The sequence below is a fragment of the Dendrobates tinctorius genome, unplaced genomic scaffold, assembly GCF_039654945.1.
Source record: "Dendrobates tinctorius isolate UK_male_01 unplaced genomic scaffold, ASM3965494v1 ptg000258l, whole genome shotgun sequence".
Classification (NCBI taxonomy): Eukaryota; Metazoa; Chordata; class Amphibia; order Anura; family Dendrobatidae; genus Dendrobates; species Dendrobates tinctorius.
Genome location: NW_027361925.1, coordinates 2,948,192 through 2,965,188, shown reverse-complemented (window position 1 = coordinate 2,965,188; position 16,997 = coordinate 2,948,192). Strand labels below are relative to the sequence as shown.

Below are 16,997 nucleotides of genomic sequence, written 5' to 3'. Positions count from 1 at the left end.
TTAATCTTATAGGTGGAAGCTCACAAGCGTGATCTATTAACGCTTAATCAACTATAGCACCACCTATCTTAGGATTTTTTCCTTCTTATATCCCAGAAAAATAGCAATGTGTATTATGGCAATGATAAAGGTTTAGCCGAAACGCGTCTTGCCGTGCGCTTTACAGCAGTAATTTTTCCCATCTCTGCCTATATTCACAATATGCTGCTATTGATAAATATTTTTAATCTACGTTTGAAATAAAGAAAAAGATTTATTATGTACTTCAAACTTGGCTCGCTGGATTCATCTCCTTTTCGCATCTATTGTTGGCAAGAGCTCCTGTCATTTATCCGTTGCTGAGAGCCTATATAGTATAGCAGCTTATGGTTTGAACCAACCGGGTAAGCTGGCATTTTTTCTTTTTTATGAAAAATCATCTTGCTTTTAATTCAGAAAAAGAAGACAATGGCCATCGGCACGACATCCATTTTTATAAATTAACAATTAAAAATGATGCAAAGACAAATACAATTTCCTATGTTATCAAGCAAGAAGCGACGCCATGTAAATGGCGTCCAGAAGGCAATCGCTTTCTCCTTTTTTATGCGTGAATGTGTAGGTCTGATCTGAAGAATGGAGGATAGTCGTGCGTATTACAATTCTTTGCTTTCGCTTGCTTCGGTTTATGCGCAATTTATTTGGTAGCATACAGGGAGAAAATCAGTCTGACGGCACAAACCCCAACATGGAGACAAGAGATAAGATCTGATGGATTTAGAACATTTTTGAGAAATCATTCAGCTTAAGGAATTTTAGTGAAGAATTTTTGTAAGTTGCTTAACTTTGCATTTAGGAATCAAAGGAATAATAAAAAAAAGTGTGTGTGAAGGCGGACATAGCCTTTAAAGAGGACATATTACTTGCTGAAGAAATTGAGTGAAATACCTTGTAAAAGTCCCTGAGCTCCCCTGATTCTGACGCTCTTTTCTGTTTTGTGCTGCGACGTTCCATTGCAGAGATATTCACATTTGTTGTTTTGCTGTGCAGTATGTGACATCTCTGATTATTTTTCAACTGGGCGTTTCTTCAGAGTCTTCTCAGGCATCGTGTGCTTTTACCCCTCCCGCCCAAAAGCGGTCAACACCGCTCGGCAGCTAACCAAGCAGTCTCAGGTACGGCTGTGCTGTGATTTGACGTGTCTAGGAGGGAGGGGTGAATGCGCACGCCCCCAGAGAGGACTATGAAGACACGCCCAGTAGCACTACAAGCAGAGATGTCACATATTCACATCTGTCGCTTTTAGATTGCAGTATCTCTGCAATGGAACGAGGCAGCACAAAACAGAAAAGCGTAGCAGAATCAGGGGATCACAGGGATTCTTACACGTCATTTAAAAACAACCTGTTATTTCCTCAAATGCTTTTAACCGTAGATATAGGGTAATGTGTGAGTTAACAGCAATACAATGCTGTCCGGCCACCATACTGAGAATTAACTTTATTCCTCCTGGGAGCCACCGGCTTTCAGTCATAGTGATGTGCCAGAAAAGCTGCAGTCATTACTTAGAACAGTTTACAGCAGCTGTAAGCATGTGGCGGCACTTTCAACAGCTTATATGTGTTGATGAACGAGCTGTCAATCAAACTACAGTGGCGTTCTTACAGCCGCCACTCATTCCGTACCAAGCGGTGCCGCACGTCTATGACTAAAAGCCATCAGCAACTGAGAGGAACAAAGTTAATTTTCTCTTGGCAGGCGCGTTTTCAAAAAGTTGGTTGAAAGCACTGTAACGCTATTAACCTGAAGATTAACCCCTTATCTGCAGGTAAATCGCATTTGAGGACATGACAGGTTCCTTGTAATCTATTTTTTTGAGAAGGTCCCAAGTCCTGTTTACACAGCTGGACCTTTATTCACCCTCAATAATACGGTGCCCGAAGGGTTCACTGATAGCTGTATGATGAAAGTTGCATTAAAGCTCCCGTATTCGTATCGTGTGGGGAGCAGCTGCGTCACGTAACACTTGTCTTTACAAGCTAGTCCTTTCCAGAGCACACCGCGTGACAAGGTGAACCGGCGAGCACCACCTATCTCTTGGCGATTCGTCACAGACACTGCCAGAGATCCTCCAGTAAGGGGCTTTTCCCACAATTCAAAGTTATCCACCTGGAAGAATACATTTATATTAAGTTCCATTATTGAAAAAAATGCAATATGTCTAATAAATGTCAAAAACAGCGCAATCCATTCACACATCTGTGAGGCATGCCTGCCAGTGAGCCTTCTGTGAGGCATGCCTGCCAGTGAGCCTTCTGTGAGGCAAGCCTGCCAGTGAGCCTTCTGTGAGGCAAGCCTGCCAGTGAGCCTTCTGTGAGGCAAGCCTGCCAGTGAGCCTTCTGTGAGGCAAGCCTGCCAGTGAGCCTTCTGTGAGGCAAGCCTGCCAGTGAGCCTTCTGTGAGGCAAGCCTGCCAGTGAGCCTTCTGTGAGGCAAGCCTGCCAGTGAACCTTCTGGGAGGCATTCCTGCCAATGAACCTTCTGGGAGGCATGCCTTTCAGTGAGCCTTCTGTGAGGCATGCCTGCCAGTGAGTCTTCTATGAGGCATGCCTGCCAATGAGCCTTCTGTGAGGCCTGACTGCCAGTGATCTTTCTGTGAGGCATGCCTGCCAGTGAGCCTTCTGTGAGGCCTGACTGCCAGTGATCTTTCTGTGAAGCAAGCCTGCCAGTGAGCCTTCTGTGAGGCAAGCCTGCCAGTGAGCCTTCTGTGAGGCAAGCCTGCCAGTGAGCCTTCTGTGAGGCCTGCCTGCCAATGATCTTTCTGTGAAGCAAGCCTGCCAGTGAGCCTTCTGTGAGGCAAGCCTGCAAGTGATCTTTCTGTGAAGCAAGCCTGCCAGTGAGCCTTCTGTGAGGCAAGCCTGCCAGTGAGCCTTCTGTGAGGCCTGCCTGCCAATGATCTTTCTGTGAAGCAAGCCTGCCAATGAGCCTTCTGTGAGGCCTGACTGCCAGTGATCTTTCTGTGAGGCATGCCTGCCAGTGAGCCTTCTGTGAGGCCTGACTGCCAGTGATCTTTCTGTGAAGCAAGCCTGCCAGTGAGCCTTCTGTGAGGCAAGCCTGCCAGTGAGCCTTCTGTGAGGCCTGCCTGCCAATGATCTTTCTGTGAAGCAAGCCTGCAAGTGATCTTTCTGTGAAGCAAGCCTGCCAGTGAGCCTTCTGTGAGGCAAGCCTGCCAGTGAGCCTTCTGTGAGGCAAGCCTGCAAGTGATCTTTCTGTGAAGCAAGCCTGCCAGTGAGCCTTCTGTGAGGCAAGCCTGCCAGTGAGCCTTCTGTGAGGCCTGCCTGCCAATGATCTTTCTGTGAAGCAAGCCTGCCAATGAGCCTTCTGTGAGGCCTGACTGCCAGTGATCTTTCTGTGAAGCAAGCCTGCCAGTGAGCCTTCTGTGAGGCAAGCCTGCCAGTGAACCTTCTGGGTGGCATTCCTGCCAATGAACCTTCTGGGAGGCATGCCTTTCAGAGAGCCTTCTGTGAGGCATGCCTGCCAGTGAGTCTTCTATGAGGCATGCCTGCCAATGAGCCTTCTGTGAGGCCTGACTGCCAGTGATCTTTCTGTGAGGCATGCCTGCCAGTGAGCCTTCTGTGAGGCCTGACTGCCAGTGATCTTTCTGTGAAGCAAGCCTGCCAGTGAGCCTTCTGTGAGGCAAGCCTGCCAGTGAGCCTTCTGTGAGGCAAGCCTGCAAGTGAGCCTTCTGTGAGGCAAGCCTGCAAGTGAGCCTTCTGTGAGTCATGACTGCCAGTGATCTGTCTGTGAGGCATGCCTGCCAGTGAGCCTTCTGCGAGGCAAGCATGCAAGTGTTCACTGGGAAATCTTCCGATTTAGAGAGTGTGTTCCATACCAAAATGTTTTGCTTTTTTTTTCTTGTAGAAATAAAAGTTTTGTAGACATCAGGTGTAGAAAACACTTTATAGAGCTAGGAGCCAATTATGTTAGAAGGGGGGTTCCTCTTCATACAAATAATCACTAATCCACTGGATGCTGATAACGTTAAGGCCCATACTCAGAAATAGCTGCCGGTCATAGAATACGCTGACTGAACGTTCCACTGACAGGTGTCTCTCCCTTACACAGACGCGCACATGTCCTCTCTATGAAAAAGTTGATGGCAGGCATCTCTGCTGGGGTTGGATCTCTGGGCCAACAAGCGACCGGCATTTAGAAATCAGACATGCCTGATCTATATCGCATCCTTCGATCTGTTGGCTAGTGCTCCCATACAAAACGCATTGGCCGAAGGTTAGATTGGCATCGGTCCACTCAGGTTCCCATCAATCTCGCAAAGGGGCATCCTGTGTCCACAACCAAGGGGAGTTGAATAGAGCACTGGTCATGTATTGCCCTGACGCATTACTGCCCTTCAATATGACTGGAGCAGCAGGACGCTTGTGCGACCTGCAGCATTCTACTCAACCCCTCATTGGATGGAAGGGGCTAGCTGATAATCTGTATAAGCCAGAAAACCCCTAGAAATTAAGTAAACAATGTAGTCCTAATTAATCTGGTTGATATAATAACTGATGAGCACGGGTTGGTCTCACAGCATGCTCTGTCCTACATTACCTTCAGCAATCTGTATCCCTGAGCACCCAGGGGGTCTTGGTTAATTGCGATCACCTCCTGGTTTTGTAGAAGGGCTTTGGATCTCGGATTGATATCTCGTAAATCATTAGACATTAGTAATGGAGCCGCTATGATGGACCAGAGAGCCATTTGTGTGACTTCTTGCTCCCAACTTAAGCCAAAGTTACCGATCACAAGCTGTAAAATAACAAAAAAAAGAAGTTATGAAGAACGACAACACAATGATGAAAAGGAGAACAAGTCAGATTGTACGGAGAAGATGCAGATGAAAAGATATCGGACATTTACAGAGATTTTCATATTATTTCTGCTTGATTGTGGCAGCAATTTTTGCCAAGTGGCTGACAAGAAATGTATTATATTTGTGGTCAGTTTTTATTATTAGTATCTCCGTAATTTGAAGCTGCTTTAATGAAAATCTGTCAGCAGGATGTCCCCTCCCAAATCATTTATACAATAAGTGCATGTCACTATTGCAAGTCCAGAAGCACCGGTCTGTGCCTCCATTCCAGAGAAATCTGTATTTTAATCAATATGCAAATGAGACCGATGTGCTTTTGGCATGTGGAAGCACTTCCCAACCCTCTGTCACTCCAGCTCTATTTCCTGTGAGTGCTGCCTCCTCCTACTTGACTGACAGATCATTGGTTGGAGGCGGCACTGAGCGTAAAATAAAACCAAAGTAAAAGAAGCTTGGGAAGTGCTTCCACAAGCTGAAAGCACTTCAGCCTCATTTATATATTGATTTAAAAAAATGGACTGTCTAGGTAACGGTATTGCAGGACTTGTCTTAGTAAGAGATACATGCACATATGAATATATGGGGGAGGTGACATTCTGCTGACAGGTTCCTTGATGGAACAAGAAATAGATTCTAGGAGAGCTGAAGAGAGTGAATTACTTAATAAGCCTGCTATGTGCTGACCATGTCGGGGTCGTTCCAGGCTCCCGGCCCGGCGGCAGGAACCAGCTCCTCTTGTAAAGCTGCAGTGAAATCCATCAGAAACTTCACACTTGTCCAAGAGTCCTGAATATCATCAAAATTTCTCCAGGAGTTACAGTACTCGGCCACTTCAGTGTAATTCACCTACAGGGCGGAAAAGTGGAAGAATGGAAACAAATTCTGCTAACGATAGTGAAGGGTGCGTGTGATAATCACTCAGGCTGACGAGGGAAAGTCCGCTCCTCCTTCCCCAAAGGAGGTCCTAGCACCTCCTACCTGGAAATGGATATACACAGCTAAGAAATCCAAGACGCAAGGATGGAGGAATCACGGAGCAAAATTATCTTTATTGTGTATAAGCAAATTACGATGTAGTCGACAACACTGCCTGCCACACCGACAACGCTGCCCGCCACAATGACAACTTCGCCTGCCTCAACGACAACGTCGACCACCACACCAATGCTGCCCGCCACAACGACAACGTCGACCACCACACCAATGCTGCCCGCCACAATGACGCTGCCTGCCTCTATGACAACGCTGCTCGCTACATCAACAATGCCGCCCCCCGATGACAATGTTGACGTCCTCGTCGACAATGTTGCCTGCCTCAACGCCACACTGTGACGACGTCTGCATCATTACAGCCAATGGTCTTGTCAGTGCATATGCCCAAATCACATTTTGCGGAGCATTGGACATAAGCCTTGACCAGCCACTGCTAAAACTCCATGTGAGCACAGCGTAATGGGCGCAAATGGACGTCTACAAAGTGCAATGTGCTGAAATAACTATCATTACGTAGAGAAGAAGAAATAAAGTGCACCCTGCAAATAGCAAAAATATATGTAACCAGGTAATGCTGGTAACAGGCAATATTATCACAGAGCTCACTCCTCCTGTGTATGTGGATTTAGGCCTCATTCCGCAGTGTCAGAACTGTCTGCATAAGTCCCCTATCAATGTAAACTGCTGAGAGATACAGAGGCATGTAAATTTTGGGCACCCTTGGAGATTTGTGTGCTCCGATAACTTTGACCAGGGTTTCAGACCGAATTAGCCCGTTAGGGTTATGGCTTGTACACTATTATCATTATGAAAGGCCAAGTGATGCAAGTCTCCCAGCTTTATAAAAACCCAGCCTCCTCTAACCTTGTGCCAAAAACAGCAGCCATGGGTTAATCTAAACAGCTGCCGAGCACTCTGAAAACGAAAATGATGGAGGACCACAAAGCAGGAGAAGGCTATAAGAAGATAATCATTTTCAAGTTGGCCTTTCCTCAGTTAGAAATGTAATTAAGAAAGAGCAGTTACCAGGAACAGTGGAGGTCAAGATAAGGTCTGGAAGACCAAGCTATGACACTCGCTAAAGGAGGGGCTACTAGGTACTAACCATAACCACAGGAGAAAGAGAAGAGCCAAAGGTGTCTTAAAGATAAAAGTCAAATTTTTATTTTACAAATATTCATAGTATAAGTTATAATGACAATGCACAGATCCCAGTGAAAAAGCAGAAAGGGAATTCTAACCCCAAGTGCCACAATGCCTTGTAGGTAAGTAGAAAAGCATGAAACATAATTATTGTGAACCTGATGAGCCATAATAGCAAGTATTGTCCAGTGAAAGAGCAACAGCCATGGCGCAATGCGCATCAGGCGTTATGTAACAACAATTAGAGGCTCAATATGTAATGATGCAAATAGTCCAACTTACCAGGGAAGGACAGAGGGCACAGGTGGGAGGGTGTGATGCTCCCCGACGCGCGTTTCGTGGCCTCAAAGAGCCGCTTCCTCAAGGGGAAGTAGGGCAGCAAACCGGACAGGACCCTGAAATAACCCAGTGAACTGGGTCACATGGTCATGTGTGGCCAATAGCAGTGAACCAAACGGCGCATGCGCGGTGAGCCGATGAAGCCCTGCGTGCACCAAGGGCGTCACACACACGCGAACCGCCCCAGGGATTAACCCTGTATGCGGCGCATGAAATGTAAAGATGCCATGACGCAAGCAGGACCCCAAGGGAAGCACCGCCATGCGCACCGTCACCGCTGATTGAGGGACATATATCGCCAAGCGATAAGTGATAAAAAGAGGGAAGGGAGGGAAAAGGGAGAATGTCAGACATAGAATCAGGCTTGTGGCACAATATAACGCAGATACAGCAAATGTATATTGTAAAGAAACACCCCGAACACCTATAAATATATTGCACAAATAGAAAAACAGTAATATCGTATCAAAAACATCATGATTAAAAAAAGTTGGAGACACATGAATAAATATTTCCACAGAGCAAAATCATGTATATAGTTGTCTGTATCCTCCATGATAGAAAGTCCAGAACCCCTTCCATCCAAGTGGTTAATATCAGGATCCCTCCGGAGCATGGTAAGTAGAATTAATGGAATAACTTGTTCACTAATAAAATAAAACAAACATGGAAATTTAAAAAGGTTAAAAACAAAACACATCCTCCATTAGGGAAAGAATGGTGTGGTTGGGAATGGCAGGAGGAAAACCGAAGGGGACGTCGCAAGGACTTGTAGAAAAAGTTTTTTTTTTCAGAGAAATGGGGCAAAACTTAGGGACTCATTCAGACCATGGGGTGTGACGGTGTCGAGAAGCACAATCCACCTTGCCTCAATTTGAGCAAGGAGTTTCTTGTGATCACCACCTCTAATCCCGAGATGTAAAACGTCGATACCTCTGAGACAGAATGACGTAACATCACAATTGTGATGGGCCTTAAAGTGCTGTGGGATCGCTTTCAGTTCTCTGATGTCAGTCACTGTTTTTGCTGCGCCAATGTCCCGCACATGCTCCCGGACCCTCACCCGGAGCTCCCTAGTAGTAAGACCTACGTAAATCTTGGGGCATGAGCAGGTGGCATAATATATAAAATTAATAGTCCCACAAGAAATGCATTGTCTGATGGAAAAATTTCTGGAGCCATCCGAGGAGGAGAACGTGGAGCAGCGCAGGACATTGGCGCACGCGAGGCAGTGGCCACATGGGAACAAGCCGACCTGTGGGGTGTAAGAACCCAGATAAGTGCTGGGGGCCGGAGTATAATGGCTTCTTACTAGAAGATCCCCAAGGTTTTTGGATCTCCTTGATGTCATACTAGGGAAACTTCCCAGAGCGAACCCCAAGGCCGGGTCAGCCTCCAAGATTGGCCAATGTCTTTTAAGAACGACACGCATCTGTTCCCACTCGTGGTTGAAGGTGGAAATAAACCTTATAGGGCCAGTAAAGTCCACCCCAGTGCGTTTTTTTGTAACATTCAGCAGATGACTGCGGGGCGTTTTTCTTGCCCGATCGTACCCAGTTTTCACGCACCTGTGGCTGTAACCGCGTGCGTGAAATTGGCTCTGTGGAAATATTTATTCATGTGTCTCCAACTTTTTTTAATCATGATGTTTTTGATACGATATTACTGTTTTTCTATTTGTGCAATATATTTATAGGTGTTCGGGGTGTTTCTTTACAATATGTATACATTTGCTGTATCTGCGTTATATTGTGCCACAAGCCTGATTCTATGTCTGACATTCTCCCTTTTCCCTCCCTTCCCTCCTTTTATCACTTATCGCTTGGCGATATATGTCCCTCAATCAGCGGTGACGGTGCGCATGGCGGTGCTTCCCTTGGGGTCCTGCTTGCGTCATGGCGTCTCTACATTTCATGCGCCGCATACAGGGTTAATCCCTGGGGCGGTTCGCGTGTGTGTGACGCCCTTGGTGCACGCAGGGCTTCATCGGCGCACCGCACACGCGCCGTTTGGTTCACTGCTATTGGCCACACATGACCATGTGACCCAGTTCACTGGGTTATTTCAGGGTCCTGTCCGGTTTGCTGCCCTACTTCCCCTTGAGGAAGCGGTTCTTTGAGGCTGCGCAAACGCGCGTCGGGGAGCATCACACCCTCCCACCTGTGCCCGCTGTCCTTCCCTGGTAAGTTGGACTATTTGCATCATTACATATTGAGCCTCTAATTGTTGTTACATAACGCCTGATGCGCATTGCGCCATGGCTGTTGCTCTTTCACTGGACAATACTTGCTATTATGGCTCATCAGGTTCACAATAATTATGTTTCATGCTTTTCTACTTACCTACAAGGCATTGTGGCACTTGGGGTTAGAATTCCCTTTCTGCTTTTTCACTGGGATCTGTGCATTGTCATTATAACTTATACTATGAATATTTGTAAAATAAAAATTTGACTTTTATCTTTAAGACACCTTTGGCTCTTTTCTTTCTCCTGTGGTTTCGGTATACTTTGAGCTGGTGCATTTCTTCTCTCTTGGACTGGCAAATGAGATCTAAGCTGTCCAGAATATGTTTTGGGAATTTGGTGTGTTAATAGGTACTAACCATGCAGGGTGCCCAAACTTTTGCATTAGCCCATTTTCCCATTTTGTAATTTTGAATGACAATATATTTTGTTTTCTTAAAATACAAAGGAAATGTGTCATCTTTTAACTTTTGGCCTTTTATAGATCATTTTATCTTCAACTTACTTAACTGTTAAATATAACAGTAATTTTGATCGGGGGTTCACAAACTTTTACATGCCGCTGTATGTTGGCACTATAGAAATTAAAAATTATCATCATCAGAACCAAATTATAGAGGTGTAGTATCAAAAAATGGCCACACGAGGGCAGCAAACTAATCTAATACAGAGCACTACAGGAGGAGAATGATCAATCCTGCACTGAACATAAGGAAGAGCCAACAAGGCAAAATAACATCTGCATATGAGAAAATTGTAACGATACAGTTACACGCAGATACACACACACCCTGTGATAAATCGGCTCACTCGGAGATAGACACAGGTACACTGTCTCTTTAAATCTTCCACTGGCTTATTATATACATGTGGCATAAACCAGTGAAAATTGAAAAATAAAAATGGCCCTTTGGGTTAAAAGAGGAAAACCAAACAACATGGCGTACAGTCTCTGCAGCTGCGGGGATCCGCCCGCTCAGGATATAACAACCGGGTTCATTACAGCTTAACACAAACACTTCTCTGGAGCTGTCGCCTCCACATACTGAACACCGAATGACGCAGAAGGCCGACTATGTACCCGCTAATCTCTAGCCTAGGGAGGAGACATGGAGAACAGTCGCCCACCCACTGTTCAGCAGTTCACCAAAAAGCCTAGCCCTTAAAATGGCCAATTAACCCCTCTCAGCACTTAGTGTGCTGGAGCAAACTTCTAGGTTTGAGATCACTGAAGCTAGTAACCTCAGTGAAACATAGCTCCCCTCCAGTACTTTGCCAGTGACATTGTGAAAACACACACAGATATATATACATACAGTGGGGAAAATAGATATTTGATACACGTATGATTGTGCAAGTTTTCCCACCTACAATGAATAGAGAGGTGTGCAAGTTTTATCGTACGTACACTTCAACTGTGAGAGACAGAATCTAAAAATAAAAATCCAGAAAATCACATTGCATGATTTTTACATACCGTATATGCTCGAGTAAAAGCCGAGTTTTTCAGGCTGAAAGTGCCCCTCTCAGCTTATACTCGTGTCACCCCCACCGGTCTGTCTCTCTTCCCCGGGGGTGTTTCTTATCCCCTCCTTCACAGCATGTGCCTGTTGAAATATATTATTTTCCCCACTGTATATAAACACACAGATAAACACTATTATACATACACACGTATATATAACCTGGGATGGCCCCGACATGTTCTGAAGTGTCTTTAGCTCAATGTGATAGACCCTAAGCAGACGCCCCGCACCTGAATGATCTTGGCGTCACCGGATGCCACACTTCTTTTATAATGTTGTGATTTGCATTTCTTCGTTATTTCAGCACTACTTCATCCCAGTGTTAGATTTTTCGGTCGGTTGATGTGTTACTAGTCTCCATATACCGTATATATTGTGCATTAATATTAGTCATTTTTCTCTATGCTGCTACAATTTAGTCATCGATTATTGCAAATTTTATTCGGAGCGTGATTAACCCTTTTGTGGCTGGGCAATCCTTCATTTTCACTCTTTTGTTTTCCATCCACTTCCTCTACAAGCCATTCTTACATTTCCCTAGTACACCTGTGTATAACACCGCACTCAATATCATTCCACAAATGCAGTTATTTTCCTCTGATTTTCCTGGATGCAGAGGAGTGGTCCAATGTCCAATCATCGACCATTACAGGATAAATCACATTTATGGGACAAATCTCCCAATGAGAACAGGATTTATTTCAAAACTTAAAAGCTCAAAAAGCCACAAATTCTTCTGCAGAACGAGAGTCCAGACATTTTTTAGGTTGTAAAGAGCAGGGATCGGTGATCTGTGGGATCTGCAGCGTTACATATCACATTACTGACATCAGAAGCTTTTGTCTATCAGAAACCTCCTAAGGCCAAATCCACAAAAATGGGAAAAGGATGGGGGAATCCGCCACCTCCTTGCTGAAGTCGCAAACTCATTGAGACAGGGTGGCTGTCCACCAAACATCCACTACTCAGTCTGTCCAGACCATCCAGGGTTACACGGCATGATCAGTAAACATGGCCGGTTTACAATGAGTTTTCATGTCTGTCTGGGCCAGTGCAGGTGTCTCTGCTTGTGTGCGCGGTTTAGGGGTGGCCGAAAAGTAGGTTTATGCACAACTACGGCCTCTGGAGTATCCTACACCTCAAGGTTCACAGACTCCAGAGAAACCAGCAGCTTCAAAAACCTGTTTGCTGCTTTGTAATGGGATTTTATAAGCTGCTATCTTAATCCAATGAATATGTCTGGCAGAAATCTTCCTCATTCTGTCTTTATCTGCATAAACCTTCTTCATTATGCCTTTTATCATCAGGAACCTGTCTGTGCTCTGTATCAACCAAAATCTCTTCACAGCACAATGATCACGCTTAAGTTTTTGTGAAATATCTAATGTTTTCATACCTTGTCCAAGGCATTGCACTATCTGACGCTTTTGGCAGCAGAGATCCTTTTTTTTTCCCATATTGCTGAAAACATGCAGCTGTTTAATAATGATGAACATCTTTCTTAATTATTTTTCTTTTAATTGGGCTTTACCTGGCAACTGACATCCAATAATTTGGAACGCGGTGTAATGTGTTAGCGTTGTGCACAGTATTGATCTAATATGGGCTCATTTTTTGTGAGATGAGTTGTAGCTTTGAATTACTCTATTCACTTTGTCATTTAAAGTACTGAAAACGGGGAAAAAAATTCAGTGAAATGGTAATAAAAGAAATTCACGATGACTCAGTATGATTATGATGATGTCAAACTTGTCTATTTGGAGATTTTAGTGGCTAAAAACCCCAGAGAAGTACTTTTTCTCCACTCATGGTTAGTGGTTGGGTGAAGCCATTTATTGTCAAAACTACTGTGTTTTCTCTTTTTAAATCATAATGATAACCCAAAACATTCAAATGACCCTGATCAAAAGTTCACATACCCTGGTGAATTTGGCCTCATAACATGCACAGAAGTTGACACAAAAGGGTTTGACTGGCTACTAAAAGTAACATCCTCACCTGTGACCTGTTTGCTTGTAATCAGTGTGTGTGCATAAAAGCTCATTGAGTTTCTGGGATCCAGACAGACTCTTGTATCTTTCATCCAGCCACTGACGTTTCTGGATTGTGAGTCATGGGGAAAGCAAAAGAAATGTCAACGGATCTACGGAATCTGTATAAACCAGGAAAGGGATACAAAAAGATATCCAAGGAATTGATAATGCCAGTCAGCAGTGTTCAACCTGTGATTAACAAATGGAAATTCGGGGTCTCTGTGAAAACAAAACCACGGTCAGGTAGACCAACAAAAATTTTGTTCACAACTGCCAGGAAAATTGTTCGGGATGCAAAGAAAAACCCACAAATAACATCAGCTGAAATACTGGACTCTCTGAAAACTAGCAGTGTGGCTGTTTCAAAATGCACAATAAGGAGGCACTTGAAGAAAAATGGGCTGCATATTCAAGTCGCCAGGAGAAAGCCATTACTGCACAAATGCCACAAGGTATCTCGCCTACAATATGTAAAACAGCACAAAGACAAGTCTCAAAACTTTTGGAACAAAGTAATTTGGAGTGATGAGACCAAAATTGAACTTTTTGGCCACAACCATAAACGTTACATTTGGAGAGAGGTCAACAAGGCCTATGACGAAAGGAACACCATTCCTACTGTAAAGCACGGAGGTGGATTGCTGATGTTTTGGGGATGTGTGAGCTACAAAGGCACAGGAAACTTGATCAAGGTTGAAAGGTAAGATGAATGCAGCAAGTTATCAGCAAATACTGGAGGAAAATTTGCAATCATAAGCCTGAAAGCTGCACATGGGACGTACTTGGACTTCCATCATGACAACAATCCACAACACAAGGCCAAGTCGACCTGTCATTGGCTATAGCAGAACAAAGTGAAGGTTCTGGAGTGGCCATCTCAGTTTCCTGACCTCAATATCATTGAGCCACTCTGGGAAGATCTCAAGCACGCAGTTCATGCTAGATAGCCCAGGAATTTAGAGGAACTGGAGGCTTTTTGCCAAGAAGAGTGGGCAGCTTTACCATCTAAGAAAATAAAGAACCTCATCCACAACTACCACAAAAGACTTCATGCTGTCATTCAAGCTAAAAAAAACTTGCAAAATGCTTGTGTTTTGTGGGAAAACGCATGCATTTTTATCTGCGGCAGGGAGTTGCGGAAATGCTGCCGACAACTCCGCAGCATTTCTGCAATGTGGGCACATAGCCTAAATTGGAGATTTACGCCAATAAGAGCTACTACATGCCCACAGAGAAGAGAAAATTTGAGACGGGGATCAGACAAGCCTATCTTCATGTCCCCTAGAGAGGCTAACAAAATCAGTAAAAGGTTTTAAAAAAAAAAGTTTTAATGAATATAAAAAAATATAAACAAATAAGTTCAAATCACCCGTCTTTCCCCCCAAGAGGAAATAAAGCTATTAAAAAATTTTTTTAAAAACACACTTTTGGTATCGCCGCATTTCATAAAGTCAGATCCATCAAAATCTAAAAACAATTAACCCAATCGGTAAACACCGTAAACGGGAAAAATTCAAGAACGCCAAAATTACGCTTTTTTTAGTTGCCACAAATCCACAAAAAATGCTGCAAAAAGTCATATCTATCCCAAATGGTACTAATAAAAACGTCTCGCCCACAAAAAATAAGCTGTCATACAGCGTCATTTGGTCAAAAAATAAACATGTTCCAGGTCTCGGAAAATGGTGACATCTCCACAAACTGGACATGTTTGGTGTCTCTATAATCGTATTGATGAGGAAATTCATATCGCATGGTCATTTTTACCACAAAATGTGCCCTCTAAAAACAATTCCCAAAAAACAATGTCAGAATTGTGTATTTTTTCACAATTTCACGGCATTTTGAATTTTTGACGAGTACATTATGTGGTAAAAGGAATCGTATTGTTCAAAATTACAACTCATCCCACAAAAAACAGCCATCATATGTCTATGTGGACAGAAAAAGGGGAAGAAGGGGAGGAAAAAATGGAAGACGGGGAGGAAAAAATGGAAACGAAAATGGGCTGCGGTGTGAAGGGTTAATGGACAGAATGGGAGGCCCATGTTGCCCGTCACGTCCTTGATCCACCACTGCCATCGATGACAGCTATGAACGTGGCTTCCACATTTCACCTAGGCTGTGTCACATTAGAGGAGACCTCTTTCGAGTCATTTTTCACATACCTTTGTTAAACGACGAGCATAAAGCGGCCACTCACAAGAATACATTATATTTCTCCCTGTACGGTTCAATGCTATAGACATGCGGCGGTAACCTGCAAAAACACAAGAAAAAGGCAACAGTTGGTTATAACCCCACAGCAGAGGCTTCATGTGACAGGTAAGAAACACAGAGCTGGAGAAAGGCTAGTGTTCAGTGAGTCCTCATGTACGGGTCCCTGTCGTAGCAACATATTCCTGTCCCAGCATCGGTCACTGCAGAGCCGCACAGTAACGACATTCTGCTCCACATGTGCTCTGCGGACACTACGGAAACAGCGGGACAAGCGTCCTAGACGGCTGGATACCTCCAATACCTCGTCTGGTCAAAGGGGCGCCATCTCCCAAAGACAAATCGTCTCACTGATCATATTATATGACGGCGTGTGACGTGCTGCCAATCATGCTCCTCACGCCCATGGGGTGTGGTATTCGGATTAGCGAGACAATTGGTTTGAAGAAAGAACAGATACCCTCAAATAGTTGCAATGATTTGCATATCCCTGGCCAAAAAAAGGTTTATGGAAATGAATTAAAGAGAAAACAAAAGAAAGGGGCAGCATAAAAGGTGGGATGAAGACACGGGGGAGGGGGGCGGTGTGTGGGACACAGGGGGAGGTGTCGTGTGGGATACGGGGGACCGGAGTGTGGGACACGGGGAATCTGGGAAATGAAGCTCCAGCTCCAAAAAAAATGGTACAAGAAAGCTGATGGCAAGGATGGCACCCACTGCAGAGGGGAGTGAAGTATCAGAATTAGGACAGTTCATGGACATAATAGATTGGTAGGCACATCACCAAAATCAGTTAAAAATCCTAAACCAATAGCTCATGTGAAAGTATTAAACTTTGCAATATATCTTATCAGAGAAATCTGCTTCCTTCTCATTCTGGATTGATCATTTATTCTCAATACACGAGTAAAATCTGCCTCAGTGAATACAGATTTTTCCATTACTGAAACAATAGATGACAGTTGGTGCTTCTACGGAGAACTGTTCCTGTTGTTTCAGGAGAACTTGCGGTAGAATGTCTGTGTCTCCCACCACCTCCTCCCACCTCAGGAGAACTTGCAGCAGAGTGTCAGTGTCAGCCTCTAGCTCCTCCCACCTCAGAACTGCAGCCAAATGTCTGTATTGGCCTCTGGCTCCTCCCATCTTAGGAGAAATTGCAGAAGAATGCCTGTCTCTCCCTCCAGCTACTGTCACCTCAGGAAAACTTTCAGCAGGATGTCTGTTGGCCTCTAGCTCCTCCCACCTCAGAACTTGCAGCAGAATGTGTCAGCCTCTGGCTTCTCTTACCTCAGGAGAATTTGCAGCAGAATGTATGTTGGCCACAAGCTCCTCCCACCTCAGGAGAACTTGCAGCAGAATGTCTGTCTGCCTCTAGCTCCTCCCACCCCAGGAGAACTTGCAGCAGAATGTCTTTCTGCCTATAGCTCCTCCCACCTCAGAACTTGCAGGAGAATGGCTGTGTCGGCCTCTAGCTCCTCCCACCTCAGGAGAACTTGCAGCCGGATGTCTGTTTGCCTCTAGCTCCTCCCACCTCAGGAGAACTTGCAGCAGAATGTCTGTATCTGCCTCTAGCTCTTCCAACCTCAGGAGAACTTGCAGCAGAATGTCTGTATCTGCCTCTATCTCTTCCAACCTCAGGAGAGCTTGC

General features: G+C 44.6%; 1 protein-coding gene across 1 annotated transcript in view; it reads right to left on the bottom strand.

Annotated features, from left to right (window-relative positions):
- Positions 1–454: 454 nt before the first annotated feature.
- Positions 455–16,997, bottom strand: part of GLA (galactosidase alpha) — an 81,810-nt gene continuing 65,267 nt past the window's right edge. Inside the window, exons 4-7 of the mRNA XM_073558780.1 lie at positions 15,301–15,392; positions 5,538–5,699; positions 4,592–4,789; positions 455–2,148 (exon numbers count right to left, since the gene is read on the bottom strand). Coding sequence (XP_073414881.1) covers positions 1,876–2,148; positions 4,592–4,789; positions 5,538–5,699; positions 15,301–15,392 — 725 coding nt within the window. The 3' untranslated portion in view covers positions 455–1,875. The remainder of the gene's footprint in view (positions 2,149–4,591; positions 4,790–5,537; positions 5,700–15,300; positions 15,393–16,997) is intronic.